Raw genomic sequence first — 20,191 nt, 5'->3', positions numbered from 1 at the left:
GCACGATAAAAGAAAAGAATCCAGCCCCAAAACATCAAAAACAAGCCAATCTTTTGCATGTATTTTGTCTTTTTGGTAGTCTCACATACAAACACATATATTGATGAAACTTGTATAGATACACTACACATCTATATATAGGCATCGGAAAATACATCGGAATTTTTCTAGCCATATTTTTTTTTCTTTTCAAACGTAAAACATAGCATGCTCAATGTGGCCATGCTCCAAGTCCAAAGTGACTTGCGGCTGGCACGACTTACAACTTAGATAAACTGGGTTCACGAACATGCTCAGTGTAATTTTATACGTTGTAAATAAGATTCAAACCATAAATCGTCAGAAATGTCACATGTATTTGCAGCATGGTACCAGTACATACTAGAACCTTCCTCATAAATCTAGTTGTGCATTGGCGTCAGCTCACGCTACCTTCAGTTTTTAGACATCAGAGACCGAAACTGGACATCTTTTTCAGTTGGCGCAGGCCGCTAATAACTTACATCTTTTTCAGTTGGCGCAGGCCGCTAATAACTTAATTCCTACTCCCTACGTTCTGAATTACTTGTCTTAGATTTGTCTAAATACGGATGTATCTAGCGCTAAAATGAGTCTAGATACATCCGTATCTAGACAAATCCAAGACAAGTAATTTAGAACGGAGGGGGTATATATTATATATATGGTGTCAGAATAACTCCACCAAATATCATGCCCATATTTCCAAAGATCTACACCACATACAAGGCACTGAAGACTTTCTCCTTTTCAAAAGACTACGCACTGACCTGACTATATCACAACAGAAGAACACCGGAAAACATTCCTTCGGACAACTATGCATTACAGGAACAGCTATGTGCTACGACCTACGGCTAAGTAACCTATCACTGGTTGCTGGGAGTAGACTTTTCATCTAACAGGTGGCCGAACCAAGAACATCCAGAGGACACGTCAAGGCAAGGCCCGAGCAAAACAAGGCCCTTGAATATACATGATCTCTTGCACAACTATCGACTTTTCAGCAGGCAGGATGCCATCACTTCCGTCCTGTTGCGATTCTTGGCTTTCCTTTCACCTCGGCTTCCTGTTCAGAATGAGGCAAGTTGAGTGCCAAAAGATAACATAATAAAATAAAATAAAAACAGGAATGGATGTCAAATTATATCCATGATCTCGAAAATATAAGGGGAATTTCACAGTGATATCAGCACTCAAAGACTACCTGGGGACTGTGGAGATAGATGGATGTCTTTGCATTTGCAGGATTATGGTTCTCAGCACCACGGCTCCAGTCATAGCAGACCTACTCCCCAGCAATGATAATTATGGTTGTATTCAGAACTTGGAATTCAGAGGACACGACAAGATAGCAGTTCAAAAGGAACATGAATTATTTATCGAGCTGATACATCAGGAGCTGATTTCTTCCGCATATTAAATAAGGTGCAGGAAAAATAACAGACATGTCACATATCTAAACTGGACCCAATCCAAAAACATGGTGATAACAAGACACTCAAAAGCATCACTTACCCCATAAGCAAATATTGAGCCATCATTATTGAAGCTACTGCAAGGAATGGGTTGAGGACACCGACTGAAAGCCTGTATAGAAGCAGTGTAGGGCAAATGTAAGAATATGTTATGTGCAAAACACCAGAAGGTGTATGATAAATGAGAAAACTCAAGCAATAAAACTTGGGCACACCCAGATAGCCCTCTATGCTAAGCAAGTAAGCAACTGTCAGAATGCAACACTCTGTATGCTATGTCTACAAGCTAAAATGTTATCTGATCACAAATTACACAGATGCCTCTTACTGCAGAGGTTCCATGCAGTTGAGTAATAAATGTGTAACATGCTTTTATCAAGAATAAAAAGAAGTGCATACTAAACGCCAAAGAAGGCAGGATGACAGGGCTGGGAAAATCAGAATTGGTGATAACATTTATGAACTAATATTTTTTCTGCTCATGGCCATGATAGTGAGTTTATTATCTTGAGCTCAGGTTGATTTCACCTATGCATGCACATCCACAAAGAATTTATATGCAGACCATCAATGTCCACAGATCACAACAAAGTAAAGCCATCTTGAAATCATTGAATACAATCAAGAAAACATAGGCTAACAAGAGGGGAAAACAGAAAGAAAAAAAAACAGGAATAGACAAACCTTAAGTCTCTGCTTGCTATCCTTATCCCAAAAGTTGAAAGCACCATCAGATCCAGCTGTGGCAAACGTGTGATGAACCTGTGCCAAGTGGTAAATAACATGAAATCCCATAAAGTAACTTCACTAACTGAATTTCCATACTTCACAATTATCACCAGTCAGTTGCATTTTCCAGTGAAATATATAGCCAATAAGAACACTCAACTAAATGGATGTAAAGTATCATCACCCAAGCATATACCAATCCAATGAATAAGATGCCAAAGTTAGCAAAAGAAGAATCAGAAACGCTTCTCTTCGATGTGTCTGTAACAAATAGGTACGATTTCGAGTTGCTCAATTAAACTGAAGCTAATCTGTTGGGATTTTTATTTGTGCAAAATATTGCTTGATCAATTTGGAGTAGTTTACAAACATATGTATGCCTTCACGCATAGTGGTTATTATATTAGTTTGAGTATGGTAGGTATCTGTATCGAATAAAGCTCAACACATCTTGTGGAAGACAACGAACCGAGCTTTCGGTATTTTAGAAATCATGATGACGGAGACATATAGACTAAAGCTCAACAGAAGTCGCCATTAGCATTTTCCATAACAGCAAAAGTGGACTAATGAAATACTCCCTCTGTCCCAAAATAAGTATCTCAACTTTGTACTAACTTTAGAACTTTGTACTAAAGTTAGTACAAAGTTGAGACACTTATTTTGGGACGGAGGGAGTAGAAGAATGACACAGAGATAAAGAGAACAAGATAGAGATCTTACAGGGTGAAAGTTGAGCGAATTGACAGAGAAAATATCATTTCCTTCCCTGTGACATTTGAATGTGAAGTTTTTGCTTTGCTGTGAATCATCAATATGATGCACACCAACTCTTCCTTCTATGGAACCCACCTTTAAACAAAATCAGGTGTCAGTTACATGTAAAAAAATCCTTTTGACCAAGTCGTATGGAAAGAACAATAAATAAAACTATTGCCAGGTATCGACCAGCTTTGTCCAATATAGGCAGTTCATTGATGTAGAAAAAGATCATTGTGCAACAGCAAAATTTGATTGATCAAATCCCATGATGAAACCACCACCCATTATAAAAACACCCACAAGCAGATGAAGAGTAGGCAAATGCGGAACCATACACATCTAAAGATTTGTAGTTCAAAAACAATTGCTTAAAGCCTTGAATGCTTTTACTATTTGTAGTTCTGTCACACCGGCATCATCAGGACCTGATGCGGTGGACGTGTGATTCAGTGGGCCCCGCTGCCTACTGGCACGGACCCACCTCTAAGGCGAGTTGCCAAGTGTTGCCTGGCTATATAGCCAACTGGAGCGAGTAGGTGTGCGTGTGTGGAAATTATGTCAAGTCTCTGAACCTCTCACCTAATCTGTACCTCCTCCCTTGGGAAGAAATCCCCCCTTCTCCAAGTCTCGATCTCATCCCCCTTCCCCTCTCCGATCCCCTTTGCAAGGATGGGCTCGTGACATTTGCTATAGACTAAGATCCGTTTCTACAGTTTTGGTGAAGGAAATTGTTTGCAACACAATTGGAGTTGGTCAAAACATTAAGGTAAACTGCATCCTCTTCTTTTATGCAGCTTTTGAGACTAACTAGAAAGATGCCAATTAGTGACATTTATATTGGATTAACATTCCTAGAATACACCCTCCGTCCAGATATACAAGGCATATTTTGACTGCTCGGGTTCATTCTTTGGCCATAAATTTCTTCTATCATATTTTATCAAAATCATAACAAAGTACTTCTGAAAACGAATCCAATGCTATCAATTTTGTGTCACTAAATCACATATTATAGGATTTATAGTCAGTCAAGTTTGATTTCACAATCAATATGCCTTATTTATCCGAATAGAGGGGTAGGAAGTTTGAATGCAGATCACTGAAGGAACAACACCCATTAGGGCACCCAAAATGCTTAGAGGCTGGCTTGCCTCCAAACTGGGACCCACGTCTGGCTGTTAGAGTCAGCTCAAAATTCCTTAGTGTTATAGCAAATGTTCTCTGCCTCTAAGGTGTCCCCACGAGGAATAATACATTGATTACCCAAGGGGCTCCTTCTCATCCTCTTGACATGAGATGCAGTCTCCTTCTATGACATGTAGGGCCAGCAAATTATTTAATTTCATGGAAATAATTGGAGGCAGCCTCCAAGCATAGCGTCGATGCAGTCTCCTTCTATGACATGTAGGGCCAGCAAATTATTTAATTTCATGGAAATAATTGGAGGCAGCCTCCAAGCATAGCGTCGACACTAAGCAAATTTAGCTTAGAGGCTATTCTCAGAGTGTATGGTGCCTGCGTCTATGGCCTTAGAGGCTGCCTTGGAGGCAGCAAAACGTAACACTGTGGATGCTCTTACACAGCAAATGATGGCAGGCCAAAGCCTAAAGCTAATTCAAGTAAGGTTGTAACATATCGACCAAATGTTTAATGTTGAAAACTCATGCTACTAGATAAAATTAACATAAGGCAACATAAATACTCCCTCCCTTCTGGTTTATAGGGCTCAATTTAAAAATCTCACCAACCAAGGTAGATGGTGAGTGGTGGAATAATTTATGGGGCTCGTCTTCCTCAAGAAATTGTGTTTACCAACGTATTAATTGCAATGCATGCATGCATGACCAATAAATGAACAAGAACTTTTTACATGCATTGGTGGGTTTTATCTTTTCCCTTCCATGCAATGATTTAATGCACCTTGAAATCTGAACATGTGAATGGGAGCAATAAAATTGAGACATATAAAATGGGGAAAAATGACATAAGCCCTATAAACCGCAGAAAGCAGGGAGTAATTATGATGGGATAGGTAGAGAAGAACATGTGATTAAACTTCAAGCATAGTAACAACCAGTTATGTATTCGAACAACGGAAGTATGCTTAGAGTAAAAGACACAAGAAAATATGGCATTACCAGGAATCCTTGTTGATCTGGAAAGGCAGCAACGCACCGTGTCTGGTATTTCAGAGGTGATTGAATACGCTTAAACTCAGTCTAACATCACACCAGAGATGAAATTAAGTCAGTCAGTTCAAAATATAAGTCAATGACAGTAAAAGCATGAGCACCACCACCAAAAGAACTGAAAATAAAAGGAGCACATGCATAGTCAGTTAGGAAGCAAAATTACCTGAGGATTCTGCAAGTTGAAGATCACAATATTGCGATCAGCTGTTCCCACAATCATAAGGGGATAATTCACAGCAAGTGCGTAGCAACGATCAGGAAGTTGCTGAACATGGGCAGGATTTGGTTGTCTTGTGTCCCAATACCTACAATAGTATGATGGTCAGCATTGACAGCGGACTAGAAACAAGTCATAAGGATCAGAGCTAAAAGTTGTAATGAGAAGGAAGATCAAAGCACAACCCAAATGTATTACTTTCAGCATGATACAGACAAAGGAAAATAAGCAGACAACACGAACACACAACAGAAGTGCCACATGAGGTCCATGTATCAAAGAAGGCACCACGCATCCAGACCTCCAGCTGAACAGGAGTTGCCCCGGGAAACCTAGGACTAGTCAGTTTCAGCTTGTCCTTGTCCCACTCTGTTTTGGCATGTCTGAGACCTAGATGACTTCAGCCTGAGCCCGTGCCCTAAATGGTGTCTTGGTATTTGCAGCATTCAGTTTAGGGAAGAGTCTTTGTTTGTTTTGTTTCTTAGTCATATGTTAAGGCCAACCTCTACAAAATGATGCAACCACATTTTTTATGAATTGGCTACGAAGTCTAATCCCCAATGTTTCTTTCTCTGTTTCTTCCTGCCTTAATTCCAGTGTCGTGTCCCATGCACCCCTTCTGCTATCACGGGTACGCCGGCAGGTCCCACAAGGTTCCCGGTCACTGGCCTCCTACCTACCATGATTATCGCCTATGCTCAATCTGTGCTCATGTTTAAACTGACAGCCAGAACCTAACTTGATGCTTCCTAAATAATCTTCATAAAGATGATGATAAAACTTGAAACGAACATTTCTAACACTAATCACAAGATGTACATTTAATATAGTAACTGTCTCTACGTCAACAGTTACTTTTATAAAAACTTCTGCCGAAAAATTCACTGCGGCCATAAATAGTACAGATGATACCCAGAAAGTGCACAACCTTTGATAAGAATAGGGCAGTATGATTCAACAAGCAGTAGAAAACTCTTCAGGATCAAAGAAGGCATACAAAATGAGTGGAAATATAAACTGCTTGAGATAGACCTTCTACAATATTTGGTTAGGGCTTGTGAAACTCCATAATTGCAGTTTCTTCATAAATTGCATGAAATCGCCATTAAAATTGGCCAATGTGTGAACATTAATGCAAAACACATGAAGTACAGAAAAGATACCACAAACAACACGAATTCCATAACGCAAAACAGCCATAAATAACAATTTAGGATCAGACATGGGTGATATGCGCTCAATTTCCATGTAAAAAGAATACCGAGGGTGGAGAGGAATATTGTTCTTGCACCTTAGCGTCTTGTCCCAGCTTCCTGAGACAAGAAGATTCATCTGAGAAATCCAAGAGACCTCCTTGACAGGTGCATCATGCATTGCAACCGTCTGAGCCTGCCCACCAGACAGCAGAGGCCACATTTTGACCTGTTTATCACACCCTCCAGAGAAGACAGTAGTCCCATCATCTTTCCAGGCTGAGCAGAGCACCTGATGGAAGGAAACAAATCAATCATCATACCAAGTAAACAGGTAAGGAACCACTCTAATATGTAAGATGAAAGTACTATCAGGAGAAATATGTTTGAGAACATACTGGCTGATCATGTGATATGGATGCCTTTGGCTGACTGTTACCATTACCTATCTCCCAACACCTCACCTGCACAAAACTCAAAAGACACTCCTAGTAAGATACATCACAATAATGAAAGCTCACTGAAAATTACAGCAGAAACAAAATTACCTGGTTATCCCAGGAAGTTGCCACCAGAAGATTGCTTTTCGGGCTAAAACTGAGGCTTGAGAGGGAGTCACCCGGATTAGGCAGGACCTGCACTTGAAAGCAACCGTTGCAGAGAACATGTAGCATTTGCAGAATGACAAGACGCAAAAAATAAAAGCAGGACAGACATGGCCACAAAAAGTATCACACCTCGAATGACTTGTTTGGATTCGGGTTTGAGGCAAGGCTGGTTAGAGTTGCCATCTCTCCTGCTGTGAACCTTCAAAATCTGGAAAAGAAATATCACAATCCAGTGACCATGAGAAGCAGGTAAGAGAAATCAGCATGTGGAGTCTCCCACGCACACGAGAGCATACGTAACACAACTTAAAGTATCTCAGCCTACGAAAACGAATGATTTTGACAGTCCAAAGTCCATGGTAACAGAACCAGTGTTCAACATTAGGGAAGTCATTATTTAAGTTTGCACCACAAAATCCTGACAAAAAAAGTGTCGCGCCAAAACCCGAATAAATGCTACCCCCTGATACGTGCCACGATAGTGCAGGTCCAAATTTCGGCTAAATGTCTGGTCATAAAACCTGGGATCGCTCCACTACAAATGCCTACACCCCGACCACCCGATTCCCACAACCCAACAGTGAAATCACTAGGAGGGAGCCCCAAAAGTTTGCGTACACAAAATCACCGCGCCAAAGCCAGCATAAACGCTATCCCCGCAACAATGCAGGTCCAAAATTCGTCAAATGTTAACCTGCTGAATGCCTGGATCCGAGTGATAATACGAGCTCCTGCAAAGGCCTACACCCCGACCACTCAATCCCCACCACGACAGCGGAATCAGTCAGAGGTAGCCCCGCAAGCGCGCGCAAGCTGCCCCTCTCGGCCTGACCAACGGATCCTAAGCTCGCACTCGTTAGGGAAACAAACGAACTATCCTAAGCTCGCACGGGCCGCTGGATGCGGCCGATTTTCTGCGGAGACCGCGAGCGAGCGAGCGAGCAGCGCCGGCCACCGGATCAGAGCTTCCCCCAAACCAGCAGCGCGGCGACGAGCATTGCGCCGAGGCGCGGCCCCGGCGCGCGAGCGAGCGCCGCCGAATCGGTGCTGGGAACCCTAGCTAGCTAGAGAGACGGCGCGAGCGGAGCGGAGCGGCGAGGAGGGCTCGGGGGGCTTACCTGACGGCCGGACGGGGAGCGGTCGGTGACGGCGCGGCTGCGAAGTGGCGCCGAGGGAGGTGTGGGGAGGAGGATTCTCGAGTCGTCTGGGAGGAGGAGGCGGAGACGGTCGCTGCCGCTCAACTGCTTTTTTTTAGCATCAGTACAGACACAAGCGTTCATATACACGCGCCCCTCACCCCTATGAACACATAACCATATCTCTATAAGCATCTTCGAAAGACTGAGCCGACATATCATCTTGAGATTTACGAAGTCACCGTAGGCGCCTCGTCGTTGATAGGAATGTCTTCTTCCACTGAAAGCACATCGCCGAAAATCCTGAAATAAATTCAAAAATAATGCGAGCACCAAGATTTAAATCCTGATGGGTTGGAGATACCACTATCCTAACCAACTCAACTTGACACCGCCGCTCAACCGCTGAAGGGATGTATAGGCTGGTGTAGCGCGTCGCGTCGGATGCACGCTGGGTGTGGCCTCCGCGGCGGCCCGGCTCGGCCCTTCCAAACAAATGGCTTGATCGGCACGCTGAGGTGGTTGATGCGGACGTTGACTTCGCTCTCGGTTCGGATGCTTGATCGGCCCGTGGCTTACTTTTCCATTCTTTTTCGGAAAATGTCCAAAATAAACCGATGAAAATAAAAGCAATTTTTTTATGTTTCAAAAAAGTGTTCCCATTTTTACAAAGTTGTTCATTTTTAAAAAAATATTCCCTTTGTAAAAATATATAAAAGCGTTTAGATCACTACTGTACATTTCTTCACGGAGGGAGTATTCAACATTTTCCTCACACATTTCATGTTCAAAAAGTTGCTCCAATTTTTGAATTTTTCAGAAAGTGTTTGCATTTTTTATTTTGTCCAGGTTTCAAATTTTGTTCCCATTTTTTCCAAAAACTAGTATGTTTAAAAAAGCGGATATGGGTGTCCGTCGGGCTGACCCAAACGGACAAAAGCGTCGTTCGTTTGAGTCGGCATGTTGGAGTTGCTCTTGCTAATACATTTTTTTCAGAGTCGCCCTTATCACTATTGTTAGCCTAAAATTGTCGTATATTTTGAGACGGAGGTAGCGCTTCGCAACTAACTTAAGGGCATCTCAAACGTGGACCCCTACAATGTACACGGTATCCGTTCATGAACGCGTCCGCGAGCAGTGATACGAGAGTCGGTCGTTCAACTTTTGGACCTCCTTTGGTTTATAGGATATGAATATCATAGGAATAGGAAAAATTGTAGGAAATGAGATGTCATATACTCCCTCTATCCATATATATAGGGTCTAATGCATTTTTTGAGACTAACTTTGACCACATGTTAGAGCAATGATATATGACATGCATGTTACACAAAGCATACCGTCAAATTTATGCGTGAAAGGAGCTTCCAATAATATAATTTTTATATTATACATCTCATATACTATTAATCTTATGAATAGTCAAAGAAAGTTTTAAAAAACACATTAGGCCCTGCATATACTAAAAAAGGCTTTGCAGATTCAGTATAGTTGACACAAACAAAATGCATTACCTGCTTTCCTCAAGAACCCATGACTGAAAGATGTGGAGAGAAAATTGCAAAGTATGAGCATTAGTACTTAGGTATCACAGAGATTCAATGGAACTTCAACAAAACCAGGGCTTGCTTTTCACACTATTGAACGTTCACGTATTTCATATTTGATCCACCTTTTAGCTGGGCAAAACAACAAACAGATGGGGGCACAATATCTATTTATTCTCAGAAAAGAAATTACCAAATATCTGGCCACGAGGGCGTGCGTAAGAGGACGGAGGACGGAGGAGAGAGCGCACGTGACAGCGAGAAATGATGTAGGCGAGGACGCGGGGACTGATCTCTCGGGTGGATGGATTGGACGACAGCGCGAAAGCCGGATGGAGTCGGCCGTCTCTGCGACCCACGCTCCTCCTGCCGACGGCGGCGACGTGGACCACCGCTGTGGCTCGAGCTCCTCCCGAGGTCGCCGCCTCACGCGTAGAGATGGAGGCGGGGTGCAGCCTCCCGTGCATCACGCCCGAGCCCCGCCCTCCTCACAGCTCCCGATTCAGGAACGGATCGAGCCGCCGCCAACCGCAAGGTTGCGCCCGACCTCGCCAGCGCAGGCCGACGCCGGCCGGTGACCATCTCCCGTAAGCCGCCACACCTCCCTCTCCTCTTTCCTCTCCCTTTCTCCCGCCTCTCCTCTCCTTCCTTCTCTGCTAGGGTTCATGCGGGAGGAGGGGGAGGGGGTTGGGAGGCTACGTCGGGGGCTAGGGATGTCGAGACGCCGCCGCGCATGAAGAGGAGAGGAGACGGCGCGGAGGGAGAGAGGAAGGAGAGGAGAAGGCGAAGAGGGAGAGAGAGGAAGGAAAGGAGGCGGCACGGATATTTTTTCAGGCTTGACTTGGTGCACCCACGATGGATGCTCCGGCAACCCGCGATCACCGATCATCGCTGCCTTTTTCCACCCAGACACAAATACGAACACACGGCGTGACTGCAAGACGGACCCGTGCTAGAGGCTGGCCCAGCCGTCAGCCGCTCTAGCCCGAGTAGACAGCGTACAGAAAAACGAATGCACGGATGTTTACCACGGTGATGGAAAGTACGCTAGCGTCGGCCAGCGAGGCACATCGAGCGAGCCAGATGAATTTGAACCAGGGATGGCGCTAGAACGGCGGGTTGTGTAGCTTGATTTATATGTTCAATGTTTTAAATAGCAGACTATGAAAAATAGCGGCGGACCTTCAAATCAGCTATAGCGAAGCTATGGCAGGCTATAGCGGACTATTTGTGAAGGAGATCGTTTAGCGACATCCTACTGAAAAGGCTATAGCGGGCTATAGCCCGATTATTTAAAATTATGATTAGATCATGTGTAGATATTTGGGCCAGAAGGGTGGGGTTCCGTGAAACATAGTCTGGCAGCAAGTTTGTTTCAAATAAAAAACAACTTGACAGACGAATCACAAACCCCATGTGGGGACCAGGAGAAACAAGAAGAAAAAGAAAGCGGAAATAGTAGCAAGTGGCATCCCAAAAATCACGGCCACGACCCTGTCCATCAGTGTCTCTCTCAGCTCTCTTAATTTCTCAGACACATATAGTTCTTTATTTCATATAAAAAGGAAAAAAGCCAGTCGAGATAAACTCAACCACCATTGAAACTGACGCAAAACTTCTTTATGAACGACAAATTGCTTAATTTGTTGCATAAACACTGAGCAGCTCTGTTGTCTTCACATAGGCGAACGCCTCATAGTTTCCATATAAGTTCACCTCATAGTTTCCATAGAAGTTGTTTTCACACGGTGCCATCTTAGCAATCAGTGTTCCCTCATCCCGGTGGCCGACGAGCACAACCTTGTCACACAACGGTGTCCGACCGGATGACGGAGTGTCCTTGGGCATGTGTCTATAATACGAGAGTCCTTCGCAAGTGAGAGTTTGTACTATTGCATTGTGACACCCATTTCGTATGTATGAGAACTAGTTAGATATATTAATTATGTACTGCACTTGCTACTGATTAGTGTCCAGTTTGCTGTAGGCTGTTACTCAAGTACCAGTGATATACGAATATGTGTGTATGATTGTGATGTGAAACATTTCTATTCGGTCCTATAATTTTGTTTCTTCCCTCTTTTGCATCTCAATAGTTAAAAGTGTCCATGTCTTGTTGCTTCCCTTTCTGTTATTGTATTAGTTTCTCAAGTCAAAAGAAAATACCAAAAATAAAGCGAGTTCAAATCTTAATCTCGCTGTGTTGTTTGTCAATTTATTTGTCATTAACCTTGGTTAACTTAGGTTTATATTTTCTTGCAATCATCATCTGAATTGTGTTACCTAGTTTTAGCCGAGCATATTCGCTGATCGCCTAGTCCATGTGGAGAACACAACACTGCAGATTTGGGCGAAACATCCCACTGCACTACAATTGATCAATGGGTTCCATCCGCGCAGCTTTTGGCAGCTTCACCCATCTCATCCTCCATTCTCTTTCTTTTGAGTTTCAGTTTTGAGTCTTCTATGTCTTTTGAAGTCCAACTTCATTTTCAATTTCAAATTCATGTTGCTTGTGATGAGGGCATTCAAATAAGATTCATTTTGAATACGTTTTGATAAGGTCATTAAAAAATTGTTAAGTTTGAATTGTTCAAACTTGGTATTCAAACTTGGTACGTGCAAACGGCAAAATCATAAGTTTCAAAAACTGAAAATTAGGCCCTCATGCGGAATCCAATGACGCTGTGGATCGATAACAAATTTAGCAAGTTTCAGAACTAAAACCTAAACCCTAAACCTAAAACATAAATACAAAGACCTAAGCGCAGAACCCTAAAAGCATATGAAACTTGATAAAACTTAATGTTATAATTAAAAAGTTTCAATATTTGAAACTTAGATATTTTTCAAAAAAAGTTGTTAAAATGTATTGAATATTGGTCTTGCTCGTGATGAACACAAATATGCAAACAAAACTTCAAAACTTAATTCAAACTTCATAGTAGATTAAAATTGAAAGATAAAATGGGAGATGGTTGTTGTATGCTGCTCTGGCAAAAGTTGCTAGAAGCATGCATGAGTGGACTCCCTCCTAAAGTAATCAAAGGTCTAAGACCAGACAAGCTTACGAATATTAAAGCAATTGGACGGCAGGGCACAACTCTGATCGTTCTAATTAATACTGACAAATCTATACCTAATATAAAAGGGCTATTGCTTTTGGCGGTACGCTACAGAAATTTCTCCTAAAGTCGTAAAATATTACCCACCAATGCGCCCTGTAAGTGATAAAAAAACATTTCACACAGGCAAATCCCTGCCTGCGGCTAGGGACCTCCTATACTACGCTCTGCGCGCTGGGAAAGGATGCAGCGCACCCTTTTGGGCCAGCCCATGCCTGGGCGACCTATTTTTTGAAATTTCTTTTTTTTCTGTTTTAGTGTTTTTCCTTTAAATAATTTTGGACATCAAAAAAGTTCTAAAAATAAAAAATGAGAGTTTTGGAATAAAATATTTAATAAGTCATAAAATGTTCATGATTTTGTAAAAACCGATTTGCTTATTTAAAAACTGTCCAAAAGATTGAAAACAATGTTCAGGAAAGCAAAAAATGTTCATGATTTTTTGGAAAGTTTGTCTTTGAAAAAATATTAATGAAATTGAACAACATTTCACCAATTCAAAAAATATTCATTAATGGAAAAATATCCTAAATATTTAAGAACTGCTCGTGATAGACAAAATAGTTTGTTCATTAATAAAATGTTTGTTGATTCAAAAAATGACAATGCATTTAATAAATAGTTCGTTAAATCAAAAAAATGTTTGTGAATTGCAATAATTGTTCCATCAATTTCGAGAAAATTGTTCGTTGATCCTAGAAATGTCCGCAGATTCAAAAAAATTATTTTAAAAAATGTTTATTTTTTTGCAAATAGTATAAAATGTTCATCAATTCAAAAAATGTTATTGATTGTGGAAAATGTTCAAATATTTGTAAAAGTGGTCACGAATTTGGAAAATACAATTCCAAATATGAGCACGGATTTAAAAACTGTTCATTATTTCAATTTGTTTATGATTTCACAAAATTAAGAGTGATAGTGTATCTCGGTGATGTAATAAAATGTGGTCATGGCCTTTGAAGATTTTAAAAAAATTCTTGCATTGCAATGGACCGACTCTTTTGCTTGTAGGATAATAAATCAATTATTGCTTCTAGAGGTACGTCATTGAAATTGCCCCCAAAGTTGTAGAATATTACCCAGTGATGCTTCCTCTAAGTGATAAAACACGTTTCACAATAGGGGATTCGCCTCCTGGGCCGGATCATGCAGTAGGAACCTTCTATACTGCGCACTTCGCGGTGGGAGAAGACACAACACGCCTATTTGGGCAGGCCAATGTCTGGCCGACCTGTTTTTAAATTTCTCTTTTTATTTTTATTTTTGTTTTTTATTTTCCTTTTTAAAAATAGCAAACATTTTCGGAATCCACAAACATTTATGAATTATTAAAAAAAATATTTCAAAATTCTCAGTTTTAAATTTTTTAGAAGTTGTTTGAAGTCCCAAATGATTTAAAGTAAAAAACGAAGATGGAGAAGAAAAACCAAAAATAAAAAACGAAATTTAAAAAACAGGTGCATTGTCCCAATAAAACTACATGTCTACCAGTCCCATGTAATTGTTGTTGCATGCGTGTCGGTCAATGATGACCTATAAGTGCATTGGGCTATTGTAATTCAGTATAAGTAGAATATGTCCATTTGAAAGGGAGCTATGCACAGACAACTACCAACCCTGCAACTACGTTTTCATTAATGCGGCTAGGTTCACACCCATATTGTTATCTGGAAATAGTTCATTTAATCGGTTGCTAGTCGAACTGTAATAAGGGTGATTTTATCTAAACAACTAAGCGGAGCTAAAAACCGTAAATAAAAAGGCGGATGAAACAGAGAGGTGCCGCTTGAGTAATAATGGCATTTTTGAGGTGTCCGGAGTCATCACTACCGGTACGGTCTACTTGTCATATGCAAGCTCATAGTTCTAGGTTTGGATACTTAAACCACTTCTCATGTTTGTCTTTGTAAGCGGAGCCGGGTACAAATGTGTGCACACATGCCGCAGCCCTGTAGCACATACACTACAACTATTCATCCCCACTCAGAATATGATCGGTGAAGGGTTTTCCCATGGACGTAGCCAAAGGCGGTCTTCATTTATTCCCTATTGCAACAATCAGGAAAGGGAGGAGATACACATCATCACTACCAACCTCCTCAACCTACCATCGAGCCAATAGTAGTATACTTTCGTCCAAAATCGGCAAATGTTGGATGGTCGACTTCACCCACAAGATCATTAACATAAATATGCAGAAGCGAATCTCATATCTCGCATAGGCGTTTGGTTCAGTATATACTAGAGTTCATCTAATTCCCTGAGAACTGACGGGAACAACCCAAACCTAGAGATGATATAGGTACAAGTTACAAGCAACCATGGTGTTGGGGAAGGTGAGAGGCATGGCGGTAGGAAGGCCGGTGCCGGACATGGGCGGAGCCTCCTCTCTTCTTCTTCTTCCATATGTTGGTCCTTTCTTTATGGTGGAGTTGTAGCAACGGAGATGTGCTGACAACAGATGGAACTTGGTGATGATAAATGAGATGATTCCCGACATTTAGGGTTGGAGGTGAATATACAGGAGGCCTTCTCGTGTCTCCTCTGTTGATGTGGCTCCTATACTATCATTCAAGGGCTCTGGGGAGTCAATTCATCTCCCAAAACATCCCTTCTTCGCCGAGGATTGCGTAGGAAAAAATGAGGACAAAACCAGTGCAAAAACTGTAAAGTTATGGCAAATTTACGAAGCTATCTCGGAGCGTTACAATCACCGGTACGACTGCACGCGATCGTATGAGCGCCGTCAAACACTCTGGACCATTTGATAGAATGGTCACAAATTCTTCATGCGAACTCCAATTTATACGTCCTTGGCCTCGTTGGAATTGCGTGGATGACGCCGATCCACCAATGTTGGACCTTTATTTTGAGCACTTTGGAAAAATGTCATTTTTGACACTCCCAAAATGCCTAGGTCTAGTGCATGGAACTTCTCATGTTTAACACCAACTTGGTCCTTCTTGATGTGCCAAGTCCAACAACATGCCAATAGTACAACAAAGACAACAAAACAAAGAAAAACTAAAGGTTGTGCGGCGAACTATGCATTGTGCACATGAAAAGGTGTTAGATGGATATGATATGAGAGATTTTGGCATTAAGACATACTCTAAAAAGTGTGCATAAAACAAACACATCAACCTTCGCAAGCTTAAACCTTGCTCATCCTCAAGCAAGAAGGTTGATAAACCAAAATTATCCATCTAGCTCATCAATAAGGATCGGTACACATTAGCATATCTTTTTCTTCTCTATAAGCTATATGCAAGATGAACATAGTTGTACAAGGTAGCACATGATGAGTTAGGTAATCTATTTTGATAGGTGAGTGCAGCTCGCGCAAGAGGCAGGCTGCCTGAGCAGGATCTAGTCGGTTCGTCTATGGGTCATGCAAGTCCGTGAAGGTTAGCCTCCCGGAGTATGAGCTTGTCTGCAACATATTTGGTGGCTGTTGACCATGGCTGAAATGGATGCCTGTCACCACCACACAAAAATACCAAGGCATTGCATCGGGCTTGAGGAGTCCAAGCGCCTCGCCAAGGAGAAGAGGGCTGTCGTGGCTAAATCCAAGCGCCTCATGAAGGAGTAGAACGCTAATAATCAGTTCTCATTATTGTTAGTATCCTTTTTTATGTTAACAATGCTAATGGTTAGAAAAATAGAACCATCAACAATACGTGTGCTACTCAAGAGGCTAGACTAGGGATCTGATTTGCGGCTTATCTCTCCGCACATGCAAATAGGTTTTCCTTCAAATGCCACATTCAAGAACCATTGCAAGCATATCACCTAAATATAAATTTATTTATGAACATAAAATTAGCAAAAACTTTATTATTGCATCTAGAGCATATTTTCCAACATAAGTAGAATCTCGACAATGACCGGGTTGACCAAGGTGATGTGACGCCTACACCCCTCGCATTCTCATGGAGGCAAAGACACTCGTTGCTGGTGTCAGCCAGTTGTGGATCAGTTTAGAGGAAACTAGGAGGCTCAGAGGTCCTCCACATCTCGGTACAACTCGCCATCAATGACGATGATGACAGGTCGTCAGAGACATAGGAAATGGCTTTGTAGGAGTTCTACGAGATGACTTTGGGACGACTCAACATCTCCGTTGTGCATGCATTGATGATGTCATGCCAGAGCTGATAGATGAGGGTGTTCGATCGTCACCTGGAGTCCAACAGGCGATGAAGCAGGCTCTCCACCAACACATTTGTGGGGAAGTACCGATCCAGGCCATGGCAGTGCCGTTTCTTCTTCTTCTATGCATCGATCCAGGATCTCGCATGTGTATAAAATGGAAGGGGTTGGAATTTGATTTGGTTCCCGGGTTGATTGTTTGATCTTCTATTGAGAAAACTTGCTCCGTGCCTCTATTTTAGAGCTGATATCGATATATGCCACTAGCTTTCATGGATTGTGATTGTGTCGCTAACATTTGGGAAGAAAATAGCTACAAGCCCTTGACCTCCATCTGCGCAAGTCACCATGAGGTTAGCCCTTGTTGCAGTCTGTTTTGACCCGTTTTCCTGCTTGCAGAGTCTACCAATTTCACATGCACACCAACCTGTGTAACTAAATTGATGTATTTTATAGAAAAGGAAATACGATATATATAGATATAATTAAAGGAACAAAAAAGTAGAAAAAGCGAATTAATACTCTCACTTTCCCGAGTTACTTGTCGCAGAAATAGCTAGAAATTGATGTATCTAGTCTAGAACTAAAATATACCCATTCCCGCGACAAGTAATTCTAGAAGAAGGGAGTAGAAGAGAACGAAAAATTGAAAGAAAAATTCTATGATGTCCACTTGGAGCATCTCCAAGGCTGACGGACAAATGTCTCCGGTATATGTTTGTTTTTATGTTGGGACGTGGTTCATGAACATGATGCGGGAGGGAGCCATCCAATACTCACAAAGTATCCGGTTGGAAGGAGAAAAAGTAGGTGAAGACCATGCATGTCATGTAATATTTGTGGTTTACTGTTCAGTTAGAAGGAGAGAGAGAAAAGACCATGCATGTGCGGTTGGAAGAAAAGAGAGAAGAGTGGGATCATGCATGTGATTGTTCAAGGTGCATGTCTGGACTCCGGCAAAGCTTCCATGTTTGTCTCTTGGATACCAAAATCTGTACGTCCTAACTGCTAAGCAGACATACGGATCTCTGTTAGATAGCAAAGTGGTTCAGACACTACCGTCCAGGAAAGTTTGAGGGTCCTTCTTGAAAATGCCCTTACTCCCTTCGCGTAGTAGATGAGAACGAAAAACTGAAGGAAAAATCCTATGATGTCCACTTGGAGCATCTCCAAGGCTGACTGACAAATGTCTCCGGTATACGTTTGTTTTTATGTTGGGACATGGTTCATGAACATGATGCGGGAGGGAGCCATCCAATACTCACAAAGTATCCGGTTGGAAGGAGAAAAAGTAGGTGAAGACCATGCATGTCATGTAATATTTGTGGTTTACTGTTCAGTTAGAAGGAGAGAGAGAAAAGACCATGCATGTGCGGTTGGAAGAAAAGAGAGAAGAGTGGGATCATGCATGTGATTGTTCAAGGTGCATGTCTGGACTCCGGCAAAGCTTCCATGTTTGTCTCTTGGATACCAAAATCTGTACGTCCTAACTGCTAAGCAGACATACGGATCTCTGTTAGATAGCAAAGTGGTTCAGACACTACCGTCCAGGAAAGTTTGAGGGTCCTTCTTGAAAATGCCCTTACTCCCTTCGCGTAGTTAGTATGAGAACTGTAAAATTGAATGTAAAAATTTAGTGATGTTCCCCATTGGGACATCCTTAGGCCTCTATCTGAGACAAACATGTTTTAGTGTGTTGTGCACCTGGGAGATCTTGTTTGGTTACATTTGCGTAAGGATAGATTTCCTAATTTGCGCAAATCAAAGCTAATGCCACGTGCTGATGGTCCTTTTAAGGTGTTAGAGAAAATAAATGATAATGCATATAAACTTGAGCTGCCTGCAGATTTTGGGGTTAGTCCCACTTTTAACATTGCAGATTTGAAGCCTTATTTGGGTGAGGAAGATGAGCTTCGTCGAGGACGACTTCATTTCAAGAAGGGGAGGATGATGAGGACATCAATACCATTGTTACACCCACAGCCCCTACTGCTATACATACTGGACCAATTACTAGAGCTCGCGCACGCCAATTAAATTACCAGGTACTTTCGTTTCTTGGTAATGATTCTAATGTTCATGAGAATATGATGCTGCCTAAATTGGATACATTTGTTTTGCTTACAAATGAAGGGCCTAGCTTGGAGAAGATGAACATTGGAGCAAGAACAACGCATGGAGATGATGGCATGCGCAAGGGGATCAAGAACGGAGTTACAAGTGATGATTTCAGGACTTTGAAGCCACATAAGGAGTGCATGAAGCCTTGGACGAAATATACAAGATGCCCACTTCATAATATTCGTCCATAGGCTATTCTAGGTGCTGCGTCACCTTATTAATGGGCCAGGCCCATGTAATTTCGAAATACTTAAGTATAGGCTATTTTTAGAGTCCGTATGTGTGGGGAAACAAGAGTTAGGGTTGGTTTCGGACCCCACCCTCAAGGGCCACGAAATTCCCCCCCTCTTCCTCCATATATACAGCCCTTAGGGCGTCGTTTAGACTTTGGGTTTTGTTTAGATTAAAAGTTCGCCATAGCTGCAACTTCGCGTACTTCGTTTGTGTCCAACGACCAGACCAAGACGTCACAGAACCCCACCTTGATCAATAAAGCTTTCATCTTATATTCGCAATATCCAGATTGCAATCTCAGTTTCTTGCTTGCTCTTCGTTTGCTCGCAGGAAACAGACCCTCGTGGTCAGGTTGATCGTGCTCCGGCGTGGTCAATAACCCTCGGAAGTTGGTTTAGCGATTGCTAAGGCGCGACGTCTCGCACGTTCGTAGTCGGATCGTCAAGGTCAACTCCCACAGAAAACGATAGCCACCATCTCATCGAAACATCGGGACACCTTAGCCTCTATCAAGTGGTATCAAATTTCCAGGTTGCTCGGTGAGATTTTTACAGTTTTTCGTAGATTAAATCGAGTCTGTTCTTCATACCTACAGTCCACGAAAAAGCCACACACAAAAATTAGGGTTAGTTCATCATATCCGAACCAATCTGAGCCTTTGCATAATCTTTTTAGG

General features: G+C 42.0%; 1 protein-coding gene across 2 annotated transcripts; it reads right to left on the bottom strand.

The window, feature by feature from the left end:
* Nucleotides 1-648: 648 nt before the first annotated feature.
* LOC125543703 (protein RAE1-like) lies at nt 649-8,471 on the bottom strand. Of its 2 annotated transcripts, none has more exons than XM_048707163.1 (12): nt 8,316-8,471; nt 7,327-7,405; nt 7,138-7,224; nt 6,988-7,053; nt 6,688-6,881; nt 5,343-5,484; nt 5,126-5,206; nt 2,949-3,077; nt 2,181-2,258; nt 1,537-1,608; nt 1,226-1,306; nt 649-1,087 (listed from the first exon to the last, which is right to left on the bottom strand). In XM_048707163.1, exons 2-12 carry the CDS (start codon nt 7,378-7,380, stop codon nt 1,040-1,042), a joined length of 1,032 nt encoding a protein of 343 aa, XP_048563120.1. In that variant the 5' UTR covers nt 7,381-7,405; nt 8,316-8,471; the 3' UTR covers nt 649-1,039. The 2 variants fall into 2 exon arrangements, with proteins under 2 accessions (XP_048563120.1, XP_048563127.1); XM_048707170.1 differs by having other exon boundaries at nt 7,327-7,408; nt 8,323-8,438.
* Between the last annotated feature and the right edge of the window lie 11,720 nt (nt 8,472-20,191).

Source organism: Triticum urartu, chromosome 1 (assembly GCF_003073215.2).
Source record: "Triticum urartu cultivar G1812 chromosome 1, Tu2.1, whole genome shotgun sequence".
In the NCBI taxonomy this organism is placed as follows: domain Eukaryota; kingdom Viridiplantae; phylum Streptophyta; class Magnoliopsida; order Poales; family Poaceae; genus Triticum; species Triticum urartu.
Note: the sequence above shows the minus strand (reverse complement) of the source record. Positions and strands in the feature narration are given on the sequence as shown.